Genomic DNA, 27710 nt, shown 5'->3' with positions numbered 1-27710 from the left:
TCTTGTACCCACGACTGAGGCACAGGAACAACAGGATCTGCAAAGCCACACTGGAAAAGAAGCCAGCTGAATCCATTTCTTCTAACCAAAGGTACTGTGAAGTCTAATAGAACTTACCTCGTGTTGTGTAGCCTTACTTGCTCTCAGTTGAGACTTGTCTTGGTTGACATTCCAGAGTTACTGATAGCTTTGCCCCTCACAAGCCTCCCAGTTTGTGGCACTTCAAGTGAATTTTACTTCTACAAACGTTTCTAAAAACATTGTGCAAGACTTTTTCTTACCCACAAAGATCTTCAGCTTTTGCCTTCCCCCAGGAAAGGGTTAATTTACCTTGCATTGGAGGGTTTTAAAAAGTACTTATCAGTTTATGAATGTTTTGTTAACCTTTATTTTATTTCCCTATCTAACCCTTTACACCCAAACTCAGTATTGCTCTAAATGTACTAGTGTCCTACCTATTTAAGTCACCTGAGGGTGTAGGAAGTGTCTGTGTGTCATCCCCAATGAGTATCATCTGATTTAGAGAAACTAAGAGTGTATTATAATTGTTAACTGAAGAAGGCTTATCACTGACTGTTAAATAAATTAATAATTGTTTAATCAAGAAACCTTGAGTGGAAGTGTTTATTTTAATAACTGTCACTGTGAAACTGTGTTGCAACCCTACTGCTCACATTGACCCCTCTTGAGATAAGCCTGGCTGCTCAGCCACACTAACAACCTATGTGGTACAGACTTATAACAAAGGTTGCGTTCCTATTGCCAGGAGGTCAAAGTTGCTGTAGTCTTCCTAAGGATGCTACACACAATCTTGCCTAACAAATATAAATGTATGTGTAAGTGTTTCTTTGAAGTGCATTACTAACTGGGTTCAGTGCACTTCACTACAGCTCACATCTTCATGTTAAAATATGCCTGACTGTCTGCCAGAATACCAAGGTCTGAGTAGTACAGACTGATGCTAAGAGTTTGGGATCTTCAAAACCACTGGGGTAGCTTACTAAAGTCTTACCTCCAAGTGGGACTTTAGGAATTGTCCCCTAACACATCCCAATAAACAATGGGTGGATCTGAGTGTTGGGCATTTTTTAAGAACAGCCTGAATGGCTGGCCGCTAAAACCTTTTGTGCTTGGTGTGTGATCGAGGGGCCAGCACATTGTGAATGTGTATATCTAGAGGAGAGACCCTTTGCATTTCTCCAATCTGTTGGTTTACCTGAAAAGTTGTTGAATTTGCCACAAAGCTGGACTGCTGAATATTATGGGGCCAGGTTTAGCCACACAAGTTGAGCCGTCCGGCCTTAGTCTCTTGGTCTTTTTTCATCTTTTGGTTGCTGGGTGCCCTTAATGAGCTGTTCTAGTCCTGCTCGTATCCCATAAAATCTATTACGTGCATGAAACAATAGTATCATTAGCTATGTTGCGGGATTCTCCAATTAAGGCCATTTATTTATGCGAACAGGGTATTTTAAACCCTTTGTTGCCAGTCTAGCCCAGAAACCTCATTAGAGCAATGTGAAGCTCTCAAGCTCTTCTGTATAGCCAACATTGATGATGTTCAGCAAGACATTGACTAGAAGGTACAGTACATTTAGATTGGGAAGAAGCAGTTCTCCAGCATGGGGTCTGGCATGGATTCACATGCTCATGAATATTCCCCGTCGTCAGGCTGGGAATCCTCGGTAAAGAAAAAAAAACAGTATCAGTTTCGTTTCTGATCTGTCTTTCGTAGTAATAACCATTCACTGGTCTCTGCGTCATACTGACCACAGCCAATGACTGCCCTCTACCTAAGCACCGCCTCTGGCAGCCATCTTCAGATTTTTACCGCACGTTCATGTGTTGGGATCCTCGTGCTATTGCTCTCGAGCGTTAGTGCTATTTTTTCACGTTTTTTCTCAAAAACTTCGTTTTTTCGGTCAAAAGAGCCTCAAGCTCCACCGACTCTCCATCCGATCAACGGGGACCCGTGTCGGATTCGTCTGCGCCCCTCAAGGGTGAAGATTTCGTCGAGCTACGCTTTTGGAGGACTCCAGAAGTTTCTCAGGCCCGGACATGGCCCAGGAGAAGGGAAGCTCGACGCCCGGAAAGCTGTTCAGGATCTGCCCTGGATGCCAGCTGCAGAACGTCTTTAAGGAGGACGAACACTCCTTTTGTCTCTACTGCTTACATGAGGACAAGACGCACGTGGAGAAGGACTGTGCGTTTTGCGGCAATATGTCGGAGCGGACCATGAAGGACCGCCATCAACGTCTCGCCAACTGGCTGGAAGGGAAGAGCCCGTCAGGCGAGAAGAAGAGGAAGAAATCCGAGCGGTCTTCTAAGACCTTTGAGGACGCCCCGGCGACGGGGGTCCAACACAAGGCCAAGCACCGCGAGTCCGCTGGCACCGGGAGCGCCGAACGGTCGGGCTCTACGGGCGCCAGGCAGGGCGCACCCTCCCCGGCACCTTCAGCCACGAGCCAACGCTCTGGGTCGGGTAAGAGGAAGGGCGAGCACCCGGCGAAGCTCCTGGAGAGGCCCCGGTCGAGCTCGAAGGCCCCATCTGAGGGGGAGCGAGGCAGTGTCCCCCCCCCCCCCCCCCCCTCAAGGATAAGGCGGTGAGCGCACCTAAGGTGGTGAAGGCCTTAATCCATCCGGCCAAGCCCTCTAGCGATACTGTCGCGGCGGCCCTGGCTCAGCCTGTGGAGGCTACACCAGTGGTGGCGACCTCGGGGCTCAGTCTCCCTGCCACCTCAGAGGGAGTCCTCTTTTGTGCCCATCGATAGGACCCCGTGAAACCCCCGGCGGGGAAGAAAAAGGGGGGGCAGGGCGTCGTCATAGATTCGGCCTCAACCTCAGAGGAAGAGCTGATTGAGGTCTTAAGCCACGGCCTTGGCGTGGAAGAAGACCGGCCCGTCTGGATCGATCCCGACGCAGGTGACGACGACATCGTCGAGGGTGCCGACGGGGCCCCTGATCGCCCGTCGGATTCCCCTCTGCCAGTGCCGCAAGACAACTCGGCGGCCATTTTGTTGGCTATACAGTCCTTGTGTTCAGAGATAAGGACGAGACTACCGTTGCCGACGGAGGAACCTCTCCCGTCGGGGGATCCTGAACCGGGACCTTCTGGTGCTCCCCCGCCCAAGAAAAGGATGATTCACCCTCCACCTCCTTTTCAGCCGTCGCGCCCCGTCCAGCCCTCCTCCCCGTCCACCCGAGGGGATGATACGGGGACTGACACAGCAGCGACGGGTACGGACGACGAGGTATACGACGAGGATCAACCGTCGTCACCTCCCACCAGGGCTTCTCCGCCCGACGAGTTTGGATCGTTCCACTCCACGATCGCCAGGGCACCCTCCTCAAGAACCCTTCCACGACGCCAGCTAGAAGAGACCGGTACGAGAAGAAGTACCCCCCTGTGCCTCCGGGCGCAGCCTACCCCGGACTCCGTCGTCTCCGCGGCGGCCAGGAAGAAAGCGGGGGGGGTGCGGCCTCCACATCGACTTCCCCACCGGACGGCGAGGGAAAGAAATTGGACGCTATGGGACGCAGGGTCATCTCGTCTGCAGCGACGACGATTAAAGCGGCCAATGCCTTGGCTATCGTGGCCCGCTACGACAGGGAGCTATGGTACAAACTGGCTCCCCTGCTGGACTTCCTACCGGACGACAAGAGGGCAGATGCCCTGGAGATCCTACAGGAAGGCGAGGTGGCGTCGGACCACGCCATCACTATTGCGACGGACATCGCCGACACTGGGTTTCGCCAGTTGGGCAACGGCGTGTGCCTTAGGCGGCGTGGATGGCTCAAGGCTACGGACTTCCGTCAAGACGTACAGACCAGAGTCCTGGACATGCCGTTCGATGGGAACAACCTGTTTGGGAAAACAGTGGACGATTCCCTTCAGGCCATTAAAGCGGACACTGAGACAGCCCGGGCCCTTGGGGTTCTGCAGCAACGACGGATGCCCTTTCGGAGCAGCGGAGGCAATGGCGCCTCCAAAGGTTCCGGCGGCGGTTTCTCCACCTACCGTCAAGCGGCCCGCTCGTCTCAGGAGGCCTACAGAGGACGAGGCAAGTCTGGCGGACCCCGCCGTCGTCGCCAAGGAGGTCAAGGCGGCAAAGCCTCGTCGAAACAGGATTGAACCGGCCGTGGGGTCGGGCCCCCACCGAAGCACCCCGGTGGGAGGCCGGCTGGCGAGCTTCGTCAGCGTGTGGGAGTCCATCTCCACCGACCGTTGGGTGCTGGACGCCTTAGCCCGGGGCCACGCGCTCGAGTTTCAAAGAAGGTGCCCGCGCGTCCCCCCCCCCCCCCCCCCGTGGCCAGGAAAGAGCTTCACGTCCCTCAGCTTCTCCTTCCTGGAGGTAAAGGCGATACTCAGGAAGGGCGTCATCGAACTCGTCCCAAAGAGGCTTCGGGGCTCCGGAGTTTACTCGAGATACTTCCTCGTGAAGAAGAAGACGGGAGGATGGCGCCCCATCCTAGACCTGCGACGTCTGAACAAGTTCATCAAGGCGCAGAAGTTCCGGATGGTCACCCTCCAGCACGTCCTGGGGCAGCTGGAGGAAGGAGACTTCCTGTCGTCGTTGGATTTGGAGGATGCCTACTTCCATATTCCCATCCTAAAGGGGCACCGAAAATTCCTCAGGTTTGTGGTCCAAGGGCGTCACTACCAGTTCAAAGCCCTCCCCTTCGGACTACGGTCGGCACCCAGGGTATTCACCAAGTGCCTCGCACCGGTGGCGGCGCAGCTACGCCGCGAGGGGGTCCACGTCTACCCCTACCTGGACGACTGGCTCATCCGAGCCAAGACGAGGGAGCTCGCCGTGGAGCACACGGCAAGGACCGTCCAACTTCTCACGGACCTGGGATTCTCCGTGAACTACGCCAAGTCCCACCTGGTACCCGCGCAAAACGCACTGTTTCTGGGAGCGAAGCTCGACACAGTGTCCCTTCTGGCCTCCCTGTCGGAGGAAAGGACCAGGTCCATCCTGGGCAAGGTACAGCGGATGTTGGTTTCCGACGCGGCCAAGGTGAGGTCCATCAAGTCCCTCCTCGGAATGATGTCTTCTTGCATCTACCTCATTCCCATGTGCAGGCTCCGGATGCGCCCGTTGCAGGAGTTCCTGGACGCACGCTGGATCCAAACGACGGGCAGCTTCGAGGAGAGGATCACACTCGACGAGAGTTTCCGCCGAGCGGTCCGGTGGTGGGGCAACCGCGCGCATCTGACGGCGGGCATGGACTTCCAGACCCCAGACCACCAGGAGACAGTGACCACGGATGCCTCCCTGGCAGGGTGGGGAGCGCACACTGAAAATCTGCACGCGAGAGGCCTTTGGCTCCCGACGGAGAAGTTCCTCCATATCAACGTCCTGGAGCTCCGTGCAGTGTTCTGGGCCCTCAGGTCCTTCCTTCCGTCCCTCGAGGGCAAGGTGGTGAGGATCTTCACCGACGACACCACCACCATGTTTTACATCAGGAAACAGGGCGGAACCAGGTCTCCAGCGCTGCCCAAGGAGGCGCAGGACCTGTGGCATTGGGCCGTCGCCCAAAGGATGTTTCTGGTGCCGTTTCATCTGGCAGGGATAAAAAACACCATCGCCGACTCACTCAGCAGGGAGCTGTGCTCGTGCCACGAGTGGGAACTACGGCAGGATCTAGTGGATCGCCTCTTCCGACACCCCAGATCGACCTGTTCGCCAGCAGGTTTCCCCAGGCGAGGAGCATGGGCGATGCCTTCTCGTTCCCCTGGGAGGGCCTGTTCCTCTACGCGTTCCCTCCTTTGCCACTGCTAATCCGGCTCGTCAACCAGCTCAAGAGGTCACGGTGCAGGATGATCCTCGTCGCACCTGCGTGGCCGAGGCAGATATGGTTCCCTGACCTTCTGGACTTGTCAGCGTCCCGGCCAATCAAGCTGCCAGTGGACGCGGATCTACTCTCCAGGGAAGGAGGCGCCATCCTCCACCACGACCCGAAATCGCTGAACTTGCAGGCCTGGCTCCTGCAGCGCTAGAGTTTGGAGGATACGACATACCGGCCGACTGCAGAGAGGTTCTTGCAAAGGCCAGGGCGTCCTCGACTCTTAAATGCTACGGACACAAATGGAAGAGGTTCTCTGTCTGGTGCCACGCACAGAAGATTAACCCTCTACGGATTACGGCTCCCCAGGTACTGCCGTACCTGCTGACGCTGGCCAAAGCTGGACTGGCACATGCGTCCATCAAGATTCATCTTGCTGCGATCTCCCGATACACCAGAACCACGGGCCGGACGTCCTTGTGGTCTCATCGTCTGGTGAAAGAGTTCATGAAGGGACTGTTCAGATCGTTCCCGCCGGTGAAGGGAGCTCAACGTGGTGCTGACCAAGCTCATGGGACCTCCGTTCGAGCCTCTGCACTCGGCCCCGTTGAAGTTTCTGTCGTGGAAAACAGCGTTTCTTGTGGCCATCACCTCCGCACGACGGGTGGGAGAGATCCAGGCCCTTTCCTGCAAGGCCCCGTACTTGACTTTTCACAACACGAGGGTAGTGCTCAGGACGCACCCCTCCTTCATGCCCAAGGTACCGTCCGACTTCCATCTCAACGAACCCTTGGTGTTGCCTGTGTTCTTCCCGTCGCCGGCTGAGAGGACTTTGCACTCGCTGGATGTGGCTAGAGCGCTGAAGTTCTACGTGGACCGCACGAAGTGTTTTCGGAAGACGTCACAACTCTTTGTGAACTTTGGACCTGTCAATCAGGGGAAGGCTCTCTCGAAGGCTTCCATTTCCAGATGGCTCTCCGGCTGTATCATGTACTGTCATCGGTTGGCAAACCGACCGCCGTCTGAGAGCCCATTCCACCAGAGCGTTCGCGGCTACCACGGCGTTCCTTTCTGGTGTGCCCCTGCTGGACATATGCAGGGCTGCTACGTGGAGGTCGACGCACACCTTCACGAAATTCTACTGCGTCGATCGGGATTCCAGGGAGGAGTCCAGGGTCGGCCAAGCAGTGCTGCGCAACCTGTTCGCCTGAGATGAGCCTGGTGAGGATGTAAGATTGCTTGATGTTGAGCCTTTGCCACCTCCCGTGGTTGTGCATGTGTGTACTGCTATGTATTCTTTATTCATGAGCATGTGAATCCATGCCAGACCCCATGCTGGAGAAGGAACAAGTTACTTACCTGGCATGGATTCACATGCAAACCCTCCCGCCTACCCCTCTGCGGCTCTTCACTTGGTCATACTGCCACTTCACGTGCTTCCAAATCTGAAAATGGCTGCCAGAGGCGGTGCTTAGGTAGAGGGCAGTCATTGGCTGTGGTCAGTATGACGCAGAGACCAGTGATTGGTTATTACTACGAAAGACAGATCAGAAACGAAACTGATACTGGTTTTTTTTTTCTTTACCGAGGATTCCCAGCCTGACTGGGAATATTCATGAGCATGTGAATCCATGCCAGACCCATGCTGGAGAACAACAGTTACAGGTAAGTAACTTGTTCCTTCCTATCTTTTCCTATCTTTGATTTTTGATCAGTGACTTCTTGTGACCTTTCACTTCTCATTTCACCCCATACCATCTGGAGGAGACCTTTGCAACACTCATTGCTGAACATCCTGCCGAGGCTATATTTACCTTTTTTATGGTGATTTTTTTTTTTTTATGAATCCTTGTTTGAAGGAATGGTCCCTGACTCTAAAGGAGTGGTAACTTTGCTGCTAATGAAACATTCACTTGATCCAATTGTATTGAAGAACTATCGTCCCGTTGCAAGCCTGCCATGAGCCTCATAATTCCTCTCATTGAGGCGTCTGTCCAAGCAACAGTACTGAGATTGCCTTGGTGGCTGTTTGGCACGATATTCTGTCATGTTACAAAAAAATACACCTTAAATTGGACTTTCTTATTGTGCTGTGTGCTGGAGTCTAGCCTTGAAGTGCTGGACCGGGTATCAAACCAATGCTGCTCTATGTTCCATGACAAGTACATTGCTCCTGAGCTATCCTCCCTGCCCCATGCACTAACAAGGATTTCTTGCGAGATACTTATGATTGATCTCTTAATGGCATTCAATACAGTGGATCCCAAAATGGACCTTGGTAAGTGAGATTGGAGAAACTTACATAAGTTGACTTCAAAGATTTAACGAGACCATTTTAGTTCACACAATTAAGTTATTGACACTATTTGCTCATAAAGCACATGCATTCCATAGAATACTTAAATTTGTTACAAATTACACTTCGGATGCTTGTTAATCTGATTAGAATCACATGCTCCGACATCCGGTGGTAACCGCAGAGTATTGCATCTTGTCTTTCGGGACCGAAAGGGGACATCGGCATAGGCGTGTCTGGAACACTATCGTGACGTGTAGTGTACCAAAAAGCCCTCACGTGCCTAGGTCCCTACAGATTGTTTTTTTTCCGCCCAGATAACTGATCGTCCTATAGCGGAGCTCTTACATAAGAGATGTTGTTTATCTTTATACCAATTTTGTCAGTTATTCCCTTATAAGTGACTTTGACAGCAATTAAGAACTTCGACTAAGACTGCATGAAGTTTCTACGGTGGTGGATTTCGGCGCCTAAGATCCGGCGGCTGAGGCAGCCATGTGGCCGGGACCTCTGGCTGACCTACACAGTACGGAGAGTGGGATTGGGGTTGCCATATCTTTCGTTATGTCTTTCCTCTACCCCTCTAGGTCTGGTCGTCTTTGTTTATACCTTTTGCTATGGAAAGGACTCCATTTAGTTTCTGCCCTAAGTGTAGAGTCAGATACCTGTGGCAAGACGAGCACAGAATGTGTAATTCTGGTCTCCCCTTAGATCACGACGAGAAGCAGTGTGCCGCTTGTAAACTCCTTCGGCCTAAAACCCTTAAGGAGCGCCGTGTAAAGCGGTGGGCCGCGTACGGTATGTCGCCGGCTGAAACCTCTTAGCCCACTGCCACACCCGCCGAAAGTGACGGGGGCACCTCCGATGACCAAACATCCGTATCGGATGCCATAAACCTTGAGGCGGACACTTCTAGGTCCGCCACACCTGTCCCCGACCCTCCAAGGCCTGACGCAAGTCTCTCTTCAGGGACAACACCTAGCGACAGGGGTGTACAAAAACCACAACACACCAAGGTGCAGCTCCAACAGGGCCCTCGAAAATTTTGGCTAATTCCTCTGATCGGGTAGATCAGCAGCCTTCCCCGCATCCGCAGCAGCGTCTTACGACTGGGCACTCCAAAAACAAGGGCGCTACCCCTAAATTGGGTTTACATGTCGAAGCGCGGTCATTCAACACTCTGACGCTCCCTAAAGGCCTGGTAGACCCAAAACCGACGACTAGGCCTCCAGGCGAAAAATCTACTGCTAGGCCCTCTAACGCAGCAGTAGTCGGTAAATCTTCCGATAAGCCTTTGAACCCGTTAACTCGTGCCGATTCGGCAGAGATTGAAGACAGTATAGCGAGAATTACTTCAGCAGTTGGTCTGGCACCTACACCGTTGAAACACATGGGGCAGGACGCGGACAAGTCTAAAGACACACCATGGGGCCCCGATACTCGCAAAACCTACGAGGACAGTCGGGAGCCTGTGTCCAACACCCTTGGAGACCAATTTCGACACCAAATGGCAGAAAACCACGTTTTTCCACCTTTAGGCCCTTCTGGTTCCTCTTAGTGAACAAGGGAGAAATTCAAAGGGGGTATGGATTATCTTGAAAGGTTGCTCGCTTTCTGAGCATCCCTCCCTTAAGAGATCTTCTGAGGACCCTCTTTTAAGATCAGCTTCACGTTTCCAAGAAAATCTGGACTCTCCGCCCTCGGTTTCTGTCCACCATGAAGATGTGGTCCAGATGGACACTTACCAAGACATCTACAGCGAAGACTAAGACCCTTCCTTCCTGCAGGACACTGAGGACCAGGCGGATGCCATGGAAAACTGGAAGGAAACCCAGCAAGTGGAAACTGAGCCTTGGACGCTCCCCACGCAAGATCAGGACACTGTTCTATGCCTGGATTCTCCCCGGCTCGCCAGGCCTCACCTGTAGACGACCAAATGGCCTTCAATACCATCTTAAAGAATCCAGCAGATCACTTTCAGATCACTACTTGGGGGGGCGGTACCCGAACAAGAGACTTTGTGGAGGACGTTCTGAAGGATAAACCCCCCCCCCCCCCTCAAGCCAAGCCATTTGCCTATTAAATTTGAATAAAAGATTGGCCCCCTCCCTGGTCATGCCAGCTCAGACCTGGGCAGTGAACCCAAGAGTTGAAAAACTATTTCGGCCAGCTCCTTCGGACCCTCAGTATATTAAGGGCCACGCCACCCCTGACTCCTTGATAGTCACTACCACCCGGAATCGGGCAGGAGTACCCCTTGCTACGGGTGAGGCACCTCCGGATAAGGAATCCAAGAGGTTGTACGCCCTAGGTAAGCGTGTTACCTCGGCAGCTGCATACACCACACGCATAGTGAATAACACCACGCTGCTGGCCAGTTATTCAGACGCACAATGGAACCTTGTACAACGTTGTCTCCAGGAGGTTCCAGGCTTCTGTCATGATGCCTACCCCCGGGCATCAGGCAGGCATCCAGACATTTGTTTAAACCTCAGCAGCCCCGGCTAGGGGCTGTCTGGGTTCAGTCCTGGCGCCTTAGGCGCCAGGCTCATCATAGAAATTAGTCCTGGCGCCAGGCTCATAGACTTTACTTACCTGATGCAGACCATGCTGCAAAAGAGTCCAAGCCTACATGAGGCCTGGATGGGACTATTTTGTTACAGGAACTATTTTTTACTCGGGCGTGGCTCCAGGGAACTTCTTACCTGGAACTACTTTGGAGGCTATTTAAACCACACCCGAACAGCAGCACATGCTTCGCGTTATTCTGCATCCAGCAGCGTAACGCTCACCGTGCCTGCAGCCAGCATCCTGTCTTCTGCCATGCCCGCCTCGAATCCGGAGCTCCTAGAATAAAGAAGAAAAGGACAAGGTTAGAAAACAAACTTATTTCAAATTCCTCACCTAATTCCGGAACCATTTCATCTCCGGACCTGGAAAGTACATCAGTTCTGCACGCGTCACTTCGCCAGCTCCAGCACAGCGCCATACTCACCAGTTCTCACAGCATCTTTCGATCCGGCACTGTCTCCATCATTTCTTCGCCGTAATCCGGCACCTAGAGGACACAAGAAAAAACAAGGTGAGCCAAGGGAATCAACAAATACAACCTCTTACCACCATAGACTTACCTGATTTACCACCGGCGGTGGTATTCCATAACTCTCCACATTTTCATATGCCGCATCTTTAAAGAGGGAGAAAAACAACACGTTAACGCATGCAATAGTTACCGGACAGCGTTGAGTAACAGACTCTTACCTGAATGCCAGCAGCAGCTAAGAGACCTTCTTCTCACGAACTCAGTTGCAACTTAAGGAAGGAAGGGGAGAAGAGTGCCGCGCACCTGCAAGACACGCAGGATGGAGAGCTCATCTTTTATGAACTTAAGGTGAGGTTACTAAGGGGATATCGGAGTTGATTAGTGGGGGAGAGCGAGAACAGTTGGGAGGCCATCACTAAAACCCACAGGTGGTTAATCCCTGTCTCTACTTGCAGGAAAATACTTCTTCGGGTCCAGCAGACAAGACTAGGAGGGCCAGTCCAGACAGTCATCTCTGCACTACGCATCGTGTTGAAGGAGACCGCAGATGTCCGGGTCCGATCGACACCCCTGTGGGGTCCAGGTGAGCATAACCGCTTCTCACCATTGTGGCCGAGGGCAGGCAGGTAAATCGGAATATAATCAAGAACACTATGGACACTGCTGAGACAGCAGGCAGGTCTCTGGCCCAGGGCAATCTACTCAAGCGTCGCGCTTGGCTTCGGAACTCGGGGTTCAAGCCTGAAACACAGGCCGCTCTTATTAACCAACCCATAGAAGAGACCAATTGTTGGGCAGAATCCTGTGCAATGCCCTTAGGGACCACTACACACAATTAAGACTACAAGTGGCAATACAAGTTTTACCTTTGGTACAAGCCTGTACTACTAAGTTATAATGGTAGCAGTAGCAGAGCAGCCAGGCTTATCTCAAGAGTATACGAGCAGCAGCAGAGATTACACAAAGGGACCACAATTACTGTGACTCAAGCAAACACTGACTCAAGGTTTCAGGTAAAAAATAGAAGTACATTTATTTTAAAACCATCAGTTATAAACACAACACTTCTATTAAACTTTAAATAAAACCATACGTTAAATATACTACAACTAACCAATTCAATTTGTACAGTAAGTCTCAAGGTAAGTACCCTGTGTTTGAATGAACCGGTGTTATGAACAAAACACGATACCGCGGACACTGTTGCAATCACTTTTTGACAGTTCGGTCTACTAAATAAACGCGTATCCGTGACATGAAATGCTACCGGGGCAAAAACACACTAAGCACCAGAGATACCCAGAGGGAGTTGGAGGCAAAAATTACAGGCAATATTTAGGTTAGGTAGACGGTATCGAGAAACACTCAGAAACAGGAGTTCAAAAGTCAAAGGGTCGGAGTCGGGTTTAGATGACACCGGAGGCCTATGCGGAAGATCACACCGTTGGACAGTTCACGATTCCGTATAGCCCAAGAGTACTTGAATATTGTCAATGTTCGGAAGCAAAAGTTATAAGGAGGGAAGAACAGGACGAGCCTTGGAGATGAAGAAAAGGGATTCACCCAGTTTCCTCGAGTAGAACACAGTACCTTATTTCCACGATGCAGCTGGAGCCCTGGCAGTTGTTCCTGTTCGTTTCCCGCAGACCCACGATTTCTGGAGCTTTGTTGTGAAGGACGACATCTGAAGGGGGTCTGCACCACACAGGGATGAAGCCGGCAGCAGCGACAACGAAAAGGTGTGCTCCTTAAAAACAGGAGAGGCTCAGCAGGTGGCTATCCGGACTACTACAGCAGTGTGCAGCGATTTTGACCACAGCGGAGATCTCTGGCTGAAGAAGATGAGCTGGCTATCCCCACCAGGCTCAAGGGAAGAAGACTCCGGACTGGATCTCCTCTTAGTCGTCGAAGGGTAGATAGCTCAGGACTGCAGCAGGGCTTCACCGGGACGGGGTAGTTGCAGCAGCCGTCGTTCTCTCCGCTTCTCTTCGGTTCCTTGTAGTTCCAGAGGCGACTGACTTCTAGCCCAAGAGACCTGCCTTTTATGCGCAAAACCCCCATTCACACAGCCTGGCTGTCAATCACGCAGCAGGAGGGTTGTCCAGCTGGGACAACCACCTCAGCCAATCATGGCAAAGTGCGACTTGGGTTTCCTAGGATACCCTGTGCAGGGGGCGACTACACCCCTCCCTCACATTCAGCCCACCTAGACACCCAGGCGCCTTGAGGAGGGCTTCTCTGCAGAAGCCTGCCAAAAAGACGGTGAACAAACAAGGCGAACCTAGTTTGCCACGCAAAGTAAAACACAAGAAGGACTTTAACAAAAAGAAATGGCGAATAAACCCGACCGGAGCCAAAAGAAAGATTTGGTCAAGCGGGTTTATGTTAGAGGCTAATATAATAGCCAAGAACAGTACCACGTTTATCTAATATAATCGCGGTAGAAAAGTTAGGGTAGATACCACTGCCACCAGCCAAGTCTAAATGTTAAGAGCAAAACAATGCTCAGGGAGGTACAGACAGAAAAGGAGTACCGATTAGCCCTTTCCAGTACTCCATGTAAGATGGGGTGTACTGGGTCTGTGGTAAAAATGACTATGTAAAGTAAATGGCAACTTTACCTTTCTCTGGGGGACAGTAGTCAGCCCCAGCGAAATGGAGTCAGAGGGAAGTCTAAAAGGCAACCCTGGGTTACTACACTAAAGGTGCTGTGTAACCCACACAAGAACAGGGGCACCTGGAGTGGTGTGATCCAGTGCCCAAGATCACACAATGAGTAAAACACATAGGCCAAAATACATGTAAGAGTGGAAAAAGATGTACACTCTTACCAGGTGGAAGAAATAAACTCCAGAAATCCAGCAAAGCTGTTGGGGGACTCACTAGGTGAGGGAAATTAGCCCTAGAAGGAGAATTCTCCCTAACACCAGTCTCTTCGGGAAAGCGGTCGACGATGCCCTGGAGACGGCCTTGCAACAAATAACTCAAAACCTTCCCCTCCCCCCCCCCAAAAGGGGAGGTGGTTCTCATCGGTCCTTTCAAGGGCAGTCCTGTGCAAGTCAGAACAACTAGAGCACGTGTAACTATAACTCTGGATAAACATCAGGAAGCCCTACCTACTAACCATCTAGGGGGTCAGCAACGCGGCAGAGGTTAGAGGCCCCAATCCCAGAGGAGCCGCAGCCTCTGAGCCGAAATGACCAACAGATCCAGGTCCCCTCCCATGTCACCCCGATCGGGGGGCGTTTAAAATCTTTCCGCATGGCATGGGAGGGAATAACTTCAGACCAGTGGGTTGTAAAGACAGTCGCCCACGGGTACTGTGTGGAATTCGCCTAACCACCACAGTTCAAACTGCCACACTCACAGCGCCACTCAATGGACCATCTGCATACTTTCATATTTCAGTGTTGCCAACGCACAGGAAATATCTAAGGTTCATGATGGAGGACAGGCATACCAATTCAAAGTGCTCCCCTTCGGTATCGCCTTAGCACCAAGGGTGTTTACAAAGGTCCTGGAAGTAGCGGCAGCACACCTGCGCACGCAGCCTTTCCGTCCCGGTTTACCCTTACCTCGCCGACTGGCTCATAACAGGGGACTCTTACGACGCATGCTTTTTGAACACCCAGAAGACAGTAGACCTTCTGTTCAGTCTGGGATTCTCCATCAACAAGAAAAAATCCAGTCTAGTCCCCAGTCAAGTAAAACAATTTCTGGGGGCTCTAATCCGGACGAAGGATGGCCTTGTCTTCCCCTCTGAGAGGGTTCAGAACATGCTTTTTCAGATCCCTCAATATGTAGCCAGTCGAGAGGTGACGGTATGGAAAGCCATGCGCTTGCTAGGTATGATGGCGTCATGAATATACTTGGTTCCCCACGCGTGGCTGTGCATGCGTCCCATGCAAGAGTGGCACTACAGCCAGTGGTGTCAGGCCAGTGGACAATGGGAAGATCTGGTAGTTGTCTCGCTAGCCCTTGTTCTCTCCCTGCAGTGGTGGTCGAGGGAAAACCTCTTGAAGGGGAAAACCTTCACCACCCCTGCAGTGGAAGTCACTCTCACGAATTACCATCTTTCACGGGGAGGGGGTGGGGCTAACATGCTTCAGCAGACAGCGCTTGGAGTGTGGTCCCCACAAGTAGCATCCAACCATATACATCTACTGGAGCTATTAGCGGTGTTCAAATCACTGAAAGCCTTTCAAACACAGCTACAGGGGAAGACGGACCTGGTCCTGACAGACAGCACCACGGCCATGTATTACCTGAACAGACAAGGGGGGTGGCACACTCTCCAGGGCTATCCAAGCTGTCCCAAAACATTTGGATGTGGGCTCTCAAACACAAGATGCTTCTGTTATCCTAACACGTTCCAGGGAACTCCATCTTCTGGCAGACGTTCTCAGCAGAGATTTCCCACTGCCCATAGAATACGAATGGTGTCTGTATGAAGACATCGTGTCCAACTTCTTTGCAGAATGGGGCTTCCCAGAGATCGACCTGTTAGCAACTCAGGAGAATGTCCAATGCCAAGACTATGCCTCCGGGTACCCTCAGAACCGCTCCAAGGGGAACGTTCTCTAGATAACCTGGTCAGGGAAATTTGTTTACGCCCCCCAACTCCCTTATTCAACCAGATAGTGCACAAGATGCACCAGGAACCTGTCGCAATGATTTTGGTAGCTCCCATGTGGGCCCGCCAACCCTGGTTTGATTATCTAATGAAAATGTCCCTCTCGCGGCCATTAAAACTACCCTGCCTGGACAACATGTTGTCTCAGGACAGGGGGGAGACCCTACACCCATGCCCTCAAACTCTGAACTTAGCAGCCTGGCCCCTGAGGTCATAGAGTTTGGACACCTTCAGCTCTGTCAGAGATGCATGGACATTCTCAGGAAAGCTAGGAAACCGAACACCTGCTATTACTCCTGCTGGGGGCAGCACTCCATCACTGCAGCTGCTCCGCGTAACTGATGGTGGCCCATCTTCCTGCCTCTGCTGCTATCACTGCCCCTCCCGCTCCCATTAACACTGTTCCTACTGTGAATGCATCTCTTCCCTGACAGCCCTTTGTGGTCACAGCTGCTTCAAACTGTGCTCTTCGGCCCTGCATCTTCATTTGGATGTCCTCCAGTGGTTCGGCCTCCACTCTCCACTGACTATTGCGGACTCTATGCTGTGACCACTGCTTTCTCCACGGCTCCTGCCAGGGATGTAACCTCCATCCAATGCACTCTTCTCTGCTCCACTGACCCACCCTTCATACTGATCTCCTTTTCCTACCCCTTCCTGACACCAGCCGGTTTTCCACTACTGGGGCTTGGTCCACCCGCATTGCATCACTGCCTACAGCAGCGGTCTGCTACTCCATCACCTGCCTCCTGCTATTATTGAGTTTGCTGCTGCTGTCTTCTCTCACACCAGTGGCTGGACCCTCGCACCACCGGCCCATTCTGAAGCGCCTTCCCCAGCTGCTACTGACTGTTTTCCCTCTCCAGCTCTCCTCCTCCAGCTCGCCTTCTGCTCCACTGACCCACCCTTCATACTGACATCACTGTGCCCTCTGCAGCAGTCTGCGACACCATCGCCTGCCTCCTGCTATTATTGGTGTGCTCCTGCTGTCTTTAGCCAGCTCCTCTCATACTGGTGGCTGGACCCTCCCTCTATCTGCCCATTCTGGAGTGCCTTCCACCAGCTGCCACTCACTGCTGTCCCTCTCCAGCGCTCCTCTGCCCCGGCTACTCCCTTACAGCTCCCTTTTGACCTCCTGCCTCATTGTTCTTTCATCTGCGAAGCCTGCTCCATCTAATCCCTCCATCTTCTCTCCAGCACCTAGGATATGGCTACCCCTGCCACTCTCTCACCTTGGACTTCCTGCCTCATTGTACCTTTACTTGAAGCCTTTTCCACCCGATCTCTGCGTCGTCCTACCACCACCTTGGTCCCCCCACTCCCTCAGCACCTTAATACGTCGCCTTCTCAGTCACACTTCCATAGGCAGCCTCCCAACTCACTGACCACCTCCCTGCTGCCTGCTGCTTCTTGTTATGTTCTGTGCCTCCTTTCAGTCCCTCCTATCCCCCCTGCGCCCCCCCCTTCAGAATTCTCTGCCTCTTCATCATGGCCATCTCCTCTCACTACCTTACCACCAACCACCATTCCCACTCTGACCCTCTTCCACACACCTCGGTCCAACGTCCCAACCTCATCTACCCTCAAATCACTAACACTTCCTACGCCTTTGATGTTGCCCTCTGGAACACCAGAACGATTTGCAACAAAACCACGGCAGTTCTTGATCTTTTTTCTACACCTCAACCTCCTCTTTCTCTGCATCACTGAAACCTGGATTCCGCCCCAGAACACCTCCGTTCCTGCTTCTTACCTCATCCTCATCTTCGTTTGAACATGTTCCTCGCTCCTCTGGCCGCGGAGGTGGCTTAGGCCTTCTTTTTCTTCATCACTTTACCTCCTCTCCTGCTTGCTTCTCTACCTACTTTCCCTTCCTTTGAATTTATGTATAAAATCTTTAATTCTCCTCATTCTATTTCTTTCCTTATCTATCGCCCCCCCCCAGCACTGTCTGCTCCTTCTATGAGGATCTTTACCATCTCCTTATCCTCATTACACCGAGCCATACTCCTTGACTTGTGCTTGGCGACTTCAATCTCCATCTCTCTTCTATCTCTCACACCTCTCCTCTCTTATCCATCCTTGACTCATAACTTCTCCCCCCCACCCACTCATCAGTCTGGCTCCACTATCGACTTCATCTTTAACTCCTCTTTCACAGCTTCTCCTATATCTACTCTACCCAACTATCTATCTGACCACGCTTTGCTCTCATTTTTACCCCGCCCCTCCACTCCCTCCCCCCCCCCCCCCCCATCCTACACCCTCTTCTTCTGGCGTGATCTACGCAACTTCAACCCTTCTTTATTCCTCGCATCCTACTCCTCTTCCCTCCCCCTCTCCCAATTCTCTTCACTCTCAGCCTCAGAATCCCCTTCCACCCTCTGCTCCTCCCTTACTTCTACTCTTGATCTTCCTTACCCTCTCTCCCCGTTCCGCCCTTATCGCCGGCCTGTCTTACACGCAAGTAATCTGTGTTGATTTCAATAAGGGATAGCAATTCTTTATGTACTATTTGTTTTTAGATGTGTACTGGAAGACATCTTCCACCTGACGATACCTTTGGACTAGGCAATACTCAAGCTCTAACCCCATCTTGAAGAAGTTCAACAAAGATAATGCTAAATAGAAAAGCCAAGTCAATACGACCGAAACATATGTAGATGCTATGCAAATAAGCTTAGTGCGATTTGACTCCATACATACTTACAGTTGACATAGGTGTTAGGCAGTGGTTTATTGATAGGTCTTTTAGTGTTTTGAATAACCCATATTGTATATGGAAGTTTTCCTTGGATGTGTATGAAAGAAAGCTTTAATGTATGGTGGTATGAATAGGAAGATGTGTAATTTAAGTATTATATGGAATGTATGTGCTTTATGAGCAAATAGTGTTAATAACTGCTAATTTTGTGAAATAAAATTACCTTGTGAAAAGTCTACTTGTTATGTAAGTTGTTTCTCGAATCTCACGTACCAAGGTCCATTGTGTGATTTTTCTGTATTACTTACCCTGGAGGACCTGTGGTATTACAGATACCCTTATGATAGAATTCAATACAGTGGATCACCAGATTCTTCTGTCCTGTTTGATCTCCACAACCAATCTATCTGATCAAGATATCTGGTGGTTCCCATAATTATATTAGTGTACAGGCTGCTGTTATTTTGATCCTTCTTGGGCTCAGACACTTTGAAGTATCCCTCTCCCTCAATTCTGTTTTTACTGCCAACATTCAATTCCAAGGAGGACAAGAATCCTGCTATTTGATGGAATTCAGACCTGGACACTAACACTCAAACTGGGAAGTTAGTATAACATTGTTTTCTTAAGGTTTGGCAGTTGTAGTGGTTAGTTGGTACAAAATGCTGCTGTCGTATAGTTATTGGTCCGATAAAAAAGAGCCAATTTTTGCCTTTAGACATTCACTTTATTGGCTACACGTTAGTTTTGGAATCTGCTTTTATGGTCGTAGGACTGGTCTTTAATTCTGTTGGCAGAATTCATTTTTTGAGGGGGCAGAGGATTCTGCTGTCCCTTTTTATGGAAGTGCTTAACCTCTTTTTGTAGTCGGGTCTTCTACTGACGCCGCCCAACCACTGCAACCCATTTTTAGTGTATGGTCATACAGCTCCTGGCTCCTATAACCGAGGTGCTTTTTAAGCACCCCAGTTTAGCCCTATGCTGATTATATAACCCTAGACTGGTTTTAGGGCGTAGGCTGGTGGCAGCTGCCCTTTAGTTTTAGCTCCATTTGGGGTACATGCAGATTTACAGCATTGGTAGTTTAAGGCCTTCTCTCTGCCACTTTGTTTTTGAACTATTCCTTTGTCTTGATAAACCGCACAGCAGGCCTAAAATGGCTGTTGTGCACACATGTGTTCACTCTTTACCCGGCCCTGCACCCCACCACCCTAACTCAGTTTTTCTTATTTTTGCTGAAAGGCTGGAGACTTACTTGCTGGAAAGCCTTTTGCCTAGAAGTTTTGGCTGCAATTTTGAGACCAGGTTTTGGCATACTGGCTGTGCTTGTGTTAATATCCTTACCTCTGGGTTTTGATTTGTGGCTGCTGGATGTCTTCCTGAGCTGTCCTCTTCCTCTCCCTAGTCCACCTCTTTGGCGGGACTGGGATTTTTTTTTTCTTGCTGTGATCATCTTTGGTTCATAATACTGCCTCGATCCCATGGTCTTTTTGGTGAAGTAATATATCCTGAATACAACTGTGAAGGCAATATTCTAGTGTGTCTACGGTTCCCTTTTCATCCCACCGTTTAGCCCTGTGATGTGCTTACCACCATGCTATGGGCAATGACCATTGCTGTTTTTATACATTCAATATAGTGTTACGATGCAGATTAAATCAGTGCTTTTACAGTAGTGTATTCCTTCAGGGTTCTACGTTGTAACAGCTTTCTTCGTAAAGTCTGCATGTTGGCAGTCTCATTTTGGTTGACCTGAATTTCTCCTTTCCTTGTTTTTTATGGTCCTTGTCCCATGGCCACATCCATACCCAACAACCCCAGCATCACCACCACCACCACCACCTCTTCCCTGCTCCACATATACATATGTATGCATATGCTTTTGCTCGAATGGACCATAACTGGACATTCAAACTGCAGACTTTCAAAAGAAAGTCTATATAACAACGCAATTCCATTTTTCGGTATACCAGTATGGGTGTCTTCTTTGGTTAACTGTGTGTACTTCACACCCAGTCTTCCTTGAGCCAAGCTAGACTGCTCTACCACAACTACTACCCTTAGAGTGTCTGCTATTTTCATTTTGGTAGGAAACACTGTTTCACCTTTAGGTTAGGTGGTTACAGAGCCCTCACCAAAGGGTTATGCAAAAATCTCCCCAACGTGACTTTATTGCCTTGCTTCAAAGTAACTTGAAAGTAGGATTGCTCTCTGTAATCCTAATTGCGCTTTTTTTCGGGCCTTGCTTTTTCCACTCTAAATCAAAATGTCACTTTTGGGGTTACCACAAATGTAGTTCCGGCCCTGTGTATGTGGAACAAACTGCCACTGAATCTGTAGTATTAACCAGCTTATCCACTTTCGACAGATTCTTCTCCTGCTTTTAATTGACTGTTCCTTGTTTGCCTGCACATGGACTTAGTTGTTGCCTGGTGTCCGCTACATTAAAAAACAAAGCGGTGAATAGCTTGTTTTGTCCTTAAAGTCTGGTTGCGCAGGAATTTCGAATGACATTTATATTGGTAAATCAGTTAAACCCATTGCCTTGTGTAGCGCTCATAATCAAACCAAGTCACTTAAATGTATAGTCATTACAGCATTTTTTCAAAATAACTTCAAGTTTCATGTTGCTCCACTTGCACAGTTTGAAATGGTTTACATTTTATTGTATTTTCTGATTACAGTATATGAAAATGATGACCAGCTTTTGTGGATTCCTGATTTCGTGTCGGATGATCAAGTGAGCGAATTTCTCAGTGATGCTTGCAGACGTACAGGCGAAGAAAAGGGTCTTTATGCACTTCCTGAAGGCTACCACATAAAAGATAATGAACAGGTACATGAAGAATTGGCAAACAAGATAGCTTTTTTAATTCTAAGAGTACATTGTATTGGCAATTGTTGCAGCTGCTTGAATAGTAAAAGTTGAACATGCTAGTCCTTCAAATTTGTCTCGCAGAGTAAGGTTTGCTGTACCATGCAAAGATAACTATTCCAACTAGAGCTAAAATAGTGAAGTTTGGACCTCTGAATGCTCACAATGAGACTGAAATGGGAAGTTTGCGTACAAGAAAGAGGAAAGGGTGCAGACTGCTTAAATATAGCATGCCATAATATTTCTGTTAGATCTAGGGATTACCTACATTGCTGCCAATTGTGCATGTGAAGAAATTCTGCATTTTGACAGATGTCGCAGATGCCTTAGGAACACCCAGACTTCAAAGGATGGTGCATGGGTGTTAGGCAGAAACCTGTGCAGTTCCCTTAGGGACCACTGCAAAAGATTTAGGACCACAGGTGGTTGGCAGTAAACCCAATTGGTAGCAGTCTGTACCACCCAGATTTACCTGGTAGCTGTGGCTGAGCAGCCAGACTTCTCTCAAGATGAGTTAGGCAGTTTATAGAGTATACACAATAGGTACAGAGATACAGTAGCGCAAGCAAACACTGACCAGAGCTTTGGTGTAAAAGTATATCATTATTTATTTAAAGACACACTTTTAAATTACACTAGCACAAAAAGAGGTAAGTAAATTCAACACACATATAACCCTGATTACTTATTAGACAAGTCTTCGTGAGAAACACCACTTATTTTCAGACAGAGGTGAGCGCTTAACCTAAGATGGCACTCTAATAAGTTATAAAAAAAATGGAGGGAAAAAGGCAGAGTTATGAAAGCACACAATTTCAATACTTTTAAAAGAACCACAGTGAGGCAGGTTAGGCAAAGTCTACTGGAGAGCAAGGCAGTTCAAATGCCAGGCCCACTCTTAGAGAGACCAAGCGAAATGTGTCCAGGATCACACAGTGGGGTTATGCCCAAAGAGTCTTTGTAGATAGTTCGCAAAAGATTGAGATCAAGTCAGGAAAAGTTAGTTAACAGGCCCCAGGCTAACCCAGGTTAGAAAGTCGAGGATTTACTGTCACCCCGAACGATCTGTCGCAAGGGAAGCCAGGCGGGACACAGTATCTGAAATAGGAAGGACGCTCCAGCGGGGGCAGTTGTTCCTGGCAGCGGGTGCAAGTCGGTGTTTCGTCCAGAGGAAGAGGAGGTCTCGACATGGAGGAATGATGGTCGTTGCACTGCCAGGGAAGAAACCAGACGCAGAGTTTTCCGGTTACAAGGTTACTAACCTTGTCTTCGCGGTAGTGGTAAACCGTGGTATTCCAGTTGCCGGGGTGCTTGGCACAGGCAAGGCGGCCACGAGATGTTCCAGGAAGGCGAAAAGACGGGCAAACTTGTTATCCCCACCAGTCAAAGGAAGAAGACTCTCCGGACTGGAGATCTCCTCTGTCGTCGGGGAAAAGTGGTGAGACGGTTCAGCAGGGCTCCACCAGTGGTGGAGTCGTTGCAGGTCGGCTCGGCTTCTCCCTCCTCGGATTCTTTAGGTCCTGTGGCGACTTCTGAAGTTCCAGTCCCCAAAGTCCTGCTTTTATGCAGAAAACCCCCATTTATCAGTCCTAGCTGTCACTCAAACATGCTAAGTGGTGAGCCAGCCGGCTCACCACTGGGCCAATCACACCAGAGTGCGACTTGAGTTGCCAAGGCAACTCAGTCAGTCCAGGGTGCCTACACCCCCTCTGGTACCCAGACAGAGTGACATCACTTTTGGAGACTTCTGTGGAGAAGCCTGCCAAAAAGTGGAACAAAGGGCTCGACTTGGGTTGGAGTCACAGAAGCGAACACAAACGCCATTTTGGAACAGAGTTCCAGCAAAAAATACCAACTGGTGAATTTATATTAATTTAATAAACCGGCTGTATGTTCGAGGCTATATTAAAAAGTGGTAGCCTCGAACAATGGGAAAATCCCATAGGGATATATTTGCGGGCAAATATAAAAAGTAGTATCCACTGCCACCAGCCAAAACTGGAAAGTGCCCCCTCGAACAACAGACCCCGGGGCAATCTAATTGCCTCGACCAGTACGTCCACAATATGATGGTTTGTACTGGTTCTGTTCACAATTTAAGACTAGTAAAGCCAATGGTGACTTTACATGCCCTGGGAGACAGTAGTCAGTCCCAGGGTATGGAGTCTGTTTGGGGGTCGCTACGACACCCCTGGGTTACTGCACGGAGGGTGCTGTGTAACCGACATACCAAAAACACATGAAGCCCTATGGGGTAAAGGACCCCATAGCCCATAAAACACATACAAAGTCAAAGGAAAACCTCAAATCATGTCTAAGAGTGGGAGAAAAAGAGTCTCACTCTTAGCAGGAGAAAAAAAATAAACCCCAAAATTCCAGCAAAGCTGCTGGGGGAATCACTAGGTTTGGGAAATTAGCCTTTACAGAGAATTCTCCCTAACAATGGGTTTTTATTTTGTAGTACACAAATGATTCAGAAGCTTGACAGTATGTGAATGAAATGTGGCACAAAGCAGAGGCTGTCTAGTCTCCCGTGGGCTTCCCACCTCCCTGGCCCAGGCTTCCCTATATCCAAGGTTGGCAACAAGAGATCGATAACACTTTCTACAATTCTATTTAGGAGGAGGGCCTAAAGGTCTTAGCCATTTCTATCTCATGCCATCGATGGGTCTTCTTGGAGTTGCCAATCCTGACAACTCCCCAGAATTTTAATTTCAGTATGGTCTGGTATATTTAATAAAACTCACTTCGTTTCACTCTGGGCTTTCACGTCCTTGCATTCTTTTTCCTAATGGTCCTTCTCTTCACTTTCTCTCTCTTCCTTGCTCTGTGCCATCTCTACTCCTTCCTTCTGCCTCTCCGATGGGCACACAGTCTCCTAACTTTATCTCCCCCTCTCCTCTCTACTCTCCTGTTCCATGATCTCTTCACCACTCTACTCTCCATTCGCCTTGGTATTCTCTATACTCTCCATTTTCCCCTTCTCTGCTCTCCAGTCTCCCCTTGTGTCTCCTCTTTTCACACTTTCATTGAACTTTTACAATCCCTAGGGAAAACCCCTTGCTGTTACTCACGTATACCTCTATTTTCTCACACTCTTATACTCAGGAACCACTCTTACAACCAACACTTCACCTGCAAAAGTCTCCGCCACAGTCCGCTCAACTATCTGCTGCACTGTCCTTTCATTGCTTGGTCTCTGTTAGGGGAGTTTTCCCAGAGTCCCACCTGGACGTAAGACTTTAGTTAACTATCCGAGTGGTTTGTAGATCCCCCAACTACTTACTCAGGACCTTTGTAGAGTGGCAGAGCAGTCAGGCTTCGTGTTAGGGAGAATTCTCAGAAATGTGCGAATTTCCTTTTTCCTTACCAGACACCTAGCTCTTTTGCTGGACCTAAGGACTTCATTTTTATCCCGGAGAGAGTGAGACCTTTTTCCCCACTCATGTATTTTTCTGTGATTTGAACACTGTTTGTTTTGGTTCAGGAGTCTGACAAACACAATAAGCATCATCTTTTTACATTGGGACACACAGCACCTTCAGTGCAGTGGCACATGGAAGTCTTTCAGACTTTCCAAAGGTTTAAATACCTTCTCTTGGTTAAACTACTGTCTCCAAGAGTAGTAAAGTGAAATTGACTTTACTTACCTTTTGTAACTTTGTAGACCCAGCAGACAACATTTTACATAGGGGTAACCACCATTTGGAGGGGTTACTTAGTATCGCCTTTGTCTACTTTCTCATGTAACGTTTTTGTTACCCTTTCTACAATTAATGGCTGCTGCTAGTGGTTTACTTTTTCCTACAATTGTGTGTTTGTCCCGTGGCCTGCAATTGAAGCTGGAGTAAGTCACGTATGGTTGCACATTTTGTCAAAACGGCCCTGGTCGTCTTTTTTTCGCCATTTTTTGTTGAAAGGGTCCTTCTTGTGATTTATTCTGCGCACTAAATCAGATTTGGTCCGTTTGTTCGTTTTGTCTTTGGCGGGATTCACTGTGAAGTCTGCCTCTGGCTCCAACGTGTATGGTAGGTCAGGAAGCGAGGGAGGTTCCCGAAACTCCCTGTGCTTAGTCTCCTTGGTTGCAGGAATGCACCCAAAGGTGATTGCTTGCTGGCTGTCCTTGGAGGACAGCCACCCTGCTGTGTGAGTGACAGCTAGGCTGTGAAGGAATGGGCGCAACCTGCATAAAAGCGGAGGTCTTTTGCTTGGAAGGCAGTCGACCACTGGACGAAGGAATCCAAAGAAGAACTTGGAAGAGAAGCTTGCTGCAACTCCTGGACCGTTGGTTTGCCCGGTGAAGTCCTGCTGCAGTGTTGAAGCTCCTAATTCACTTGACTAGAGAAGCCCTGCAAAGAACGACTTCTCCCCTTGGGTTGGTGGGACCTATCGACCCCATGACTATCTCATCTGGAAATCCTCTTGAAGCTGGCTGTACTTCCATAGCTTCTGTAGGAACCGAGTGCCAGGGAGAGGATCATCAGAATCAAGTGCATCGTTTTTAAGCCGGACCCAAGCTCCAGGAAGGTCCTCTGGACTCCCTAGAAGGCCTGACCAAGCCTGAGCCACCTCAACCGAGTGCTGGAGCCCAGAAGCAAGGAAAGTCCACAACATGTCCAAGAATCGCAGTGGCCCATCTGTGTCGGGCCCAGCTCGAGAATTCCTGCAGGAGCGATGATAGCCCACAAGACCTCCTAAGCCTGCTGGCCTAACAATCTGGCCTTACAACTATTAAGCTGGCAAACCCAAGGGGAAGTGGATAAAATAACAAAAGCAGGTTTCTTCTATTGCCCGCCTCTCCTCATCTCTTTGGAAGGGACTGTTCAGTAGATGACCTAGAAGTTTAATCACTGCTGGACTATATCGTATGCAGTACCCTTTGGGTGCACTACAATAACCCTGACCTCCTGGCAATAGGGACCCTATCTTTGGTATAAGTCTGAAGTACACCGGTTGGTTGTGTGGCTGAGCAGCCAGGCTTATTTCAAGAGGGGTCAATATGAGCAGTAATGTTGTGACAGTGTTTCACAGTAAGTTATTCAAATAACCTCTTAAACTCAAGGTTTCTTGATAAAACAATTATTCATTTATTTCAGTCAGTTGTATAAGCCTTCTTCAGAAGGGAGCAATATATGTAACACTTATAATACACTTCAAAACATGTTTCTCTAAATCGGATGATACCCATTGGGCATGGCACACAGACACTTCCTACTTTCTCGGGTAACTTAAATAGCTAGGACACTGTGGACATTGATTTATCATTGGTAAATTTAAAGCAATACTGAGTTTGGTGTAAAAGATAGAAACGAGGAATAAAACAAAGGTTAACAAATCATTCAGAAACAGGTAAGCACTTATAAAAACCTTCCAATGCCAAATAAGTTTAACCCTTTCCTGGTGAAAAGATGAAGCACAGAGTCAAAGGGAATAAGAGCCTCTCAGGGAGCCAGGACAGCCAATGTTAATTGCACAATGTCTAGGGGAGCTGAAGATCTTCTTTGCAGGTAGGTAAAAAGTCTTGCACAATGTTTTTAGAAATGTTTGTAGAAAATGGAACACTTGAATGGCCACAACCTGAGAGGCTTGTGAGGGGCAAAGCTATAGCAACTCTGCAAGGTAACCAAGACAGGTCTCAACTGAGAGCATGTAAGGCTAGACAACAAGAGGTGCGTTCTTAGACTTTACAGTACCTTTGGTTAGAAGAAATGGTTCCAGCTGGCTTCTGTTCCTGTACAGCTCTGCAGATCCTGTTGTACCAGAGCCTCAGTTGTGGGGACAAGAGGGGGAACGTCTGGGGACTCCTGGTCTGCAATGGGCAGGTCAGCACCTGCAATGGACAAACTTCAATTCAGCAGTCCTTCAGTGTATCAGCGCCTGACGTCTGATAGCAAATCGCAGCACTGCGGGTCTCGACTACAATTCTGGACTTTCCTTGCATCTGGGGTCCAGCACTCTGTTGTGGCTCAGGCTTGCTCAGTCCTGCTTCAGGGAAGTCCGAAGGATCTTCCTGGTGCTCGGGTCTGGCTTAAAAGCAATGCAGACAATCTGGTGTTCCTCTCCCTGGCACTTCGGTTCCAGCAGCAGTGGAAGTACAGCCAGCTTCGAGAGGATGTCCAGATGGGCTTACTTTGGAGTTGATTGGTCCCACCAACTCAAGGGGAGAAGTCGTCCTTGCAGGGCTTCTATAGTCAAGGCGAATTTGGCGCTTCACGGGGCAAACCAACCATCCAGGAGTTGCAGCAGGCGTTTCTTCAAAGTTCTTCGGATTCCTTCGTCGAGTGGTTGACTCTGCCTTCCAAGCCAAAAAGCCTCGCCTTTTATGCAGGTTTCTCCCATTCATTCGAGCCTAGCTGTCAATCACACAGCAGC

At 49.5% G+C, this 27710-nt stretch overlaps 1 protein-coding gene across 7 annotated transcripts in view; it reads left to right on the top strand.

Moving 5' to 3' along the window:
- Positions 1-27710, top strand: part of MIER1 (MIER1 transcriptional regulator) — an 846254-nt gene that overhangs the window by 396214 nt on the left and 422330 nt on the right. For all 7 annotated transcript variants that reach the window (XM_069641951.1, XM_069641950.1, XM_069641954.1 and 4 more), the window contains one exon: positions 21148-21299. In XM_069641951.1, the coding sequence (XP_069498052.1) occupies positions 21148-21299 (152 nt within the window). The remainder of the gene's footprint in view (positions 1-21147; positions 21300-27710) is intronic.

The sequence above is a fragment of the Ambystoma mexicanum genome, chromosome 1q (genome assembly GCF_040938575.1).
Source record: "Ambystoma mexicanum isolate Mex_15411 chromosome 1q, UKY_AmexF1_1, whole genome shotgun sequence".
In the NCBI taxonomy this organism is placed as follows: Eukaryota; Metazoa; Chordata; class Amphibia; order Caudata; family Ambystomatidae; genus Ambystoma; species Ambystoma mexicanum.
The sequence above is the reverse complement of the archived record's forward strand: the minus strand, read 5'-3'. Positions and strand labels throughout refer to the sequence as shown.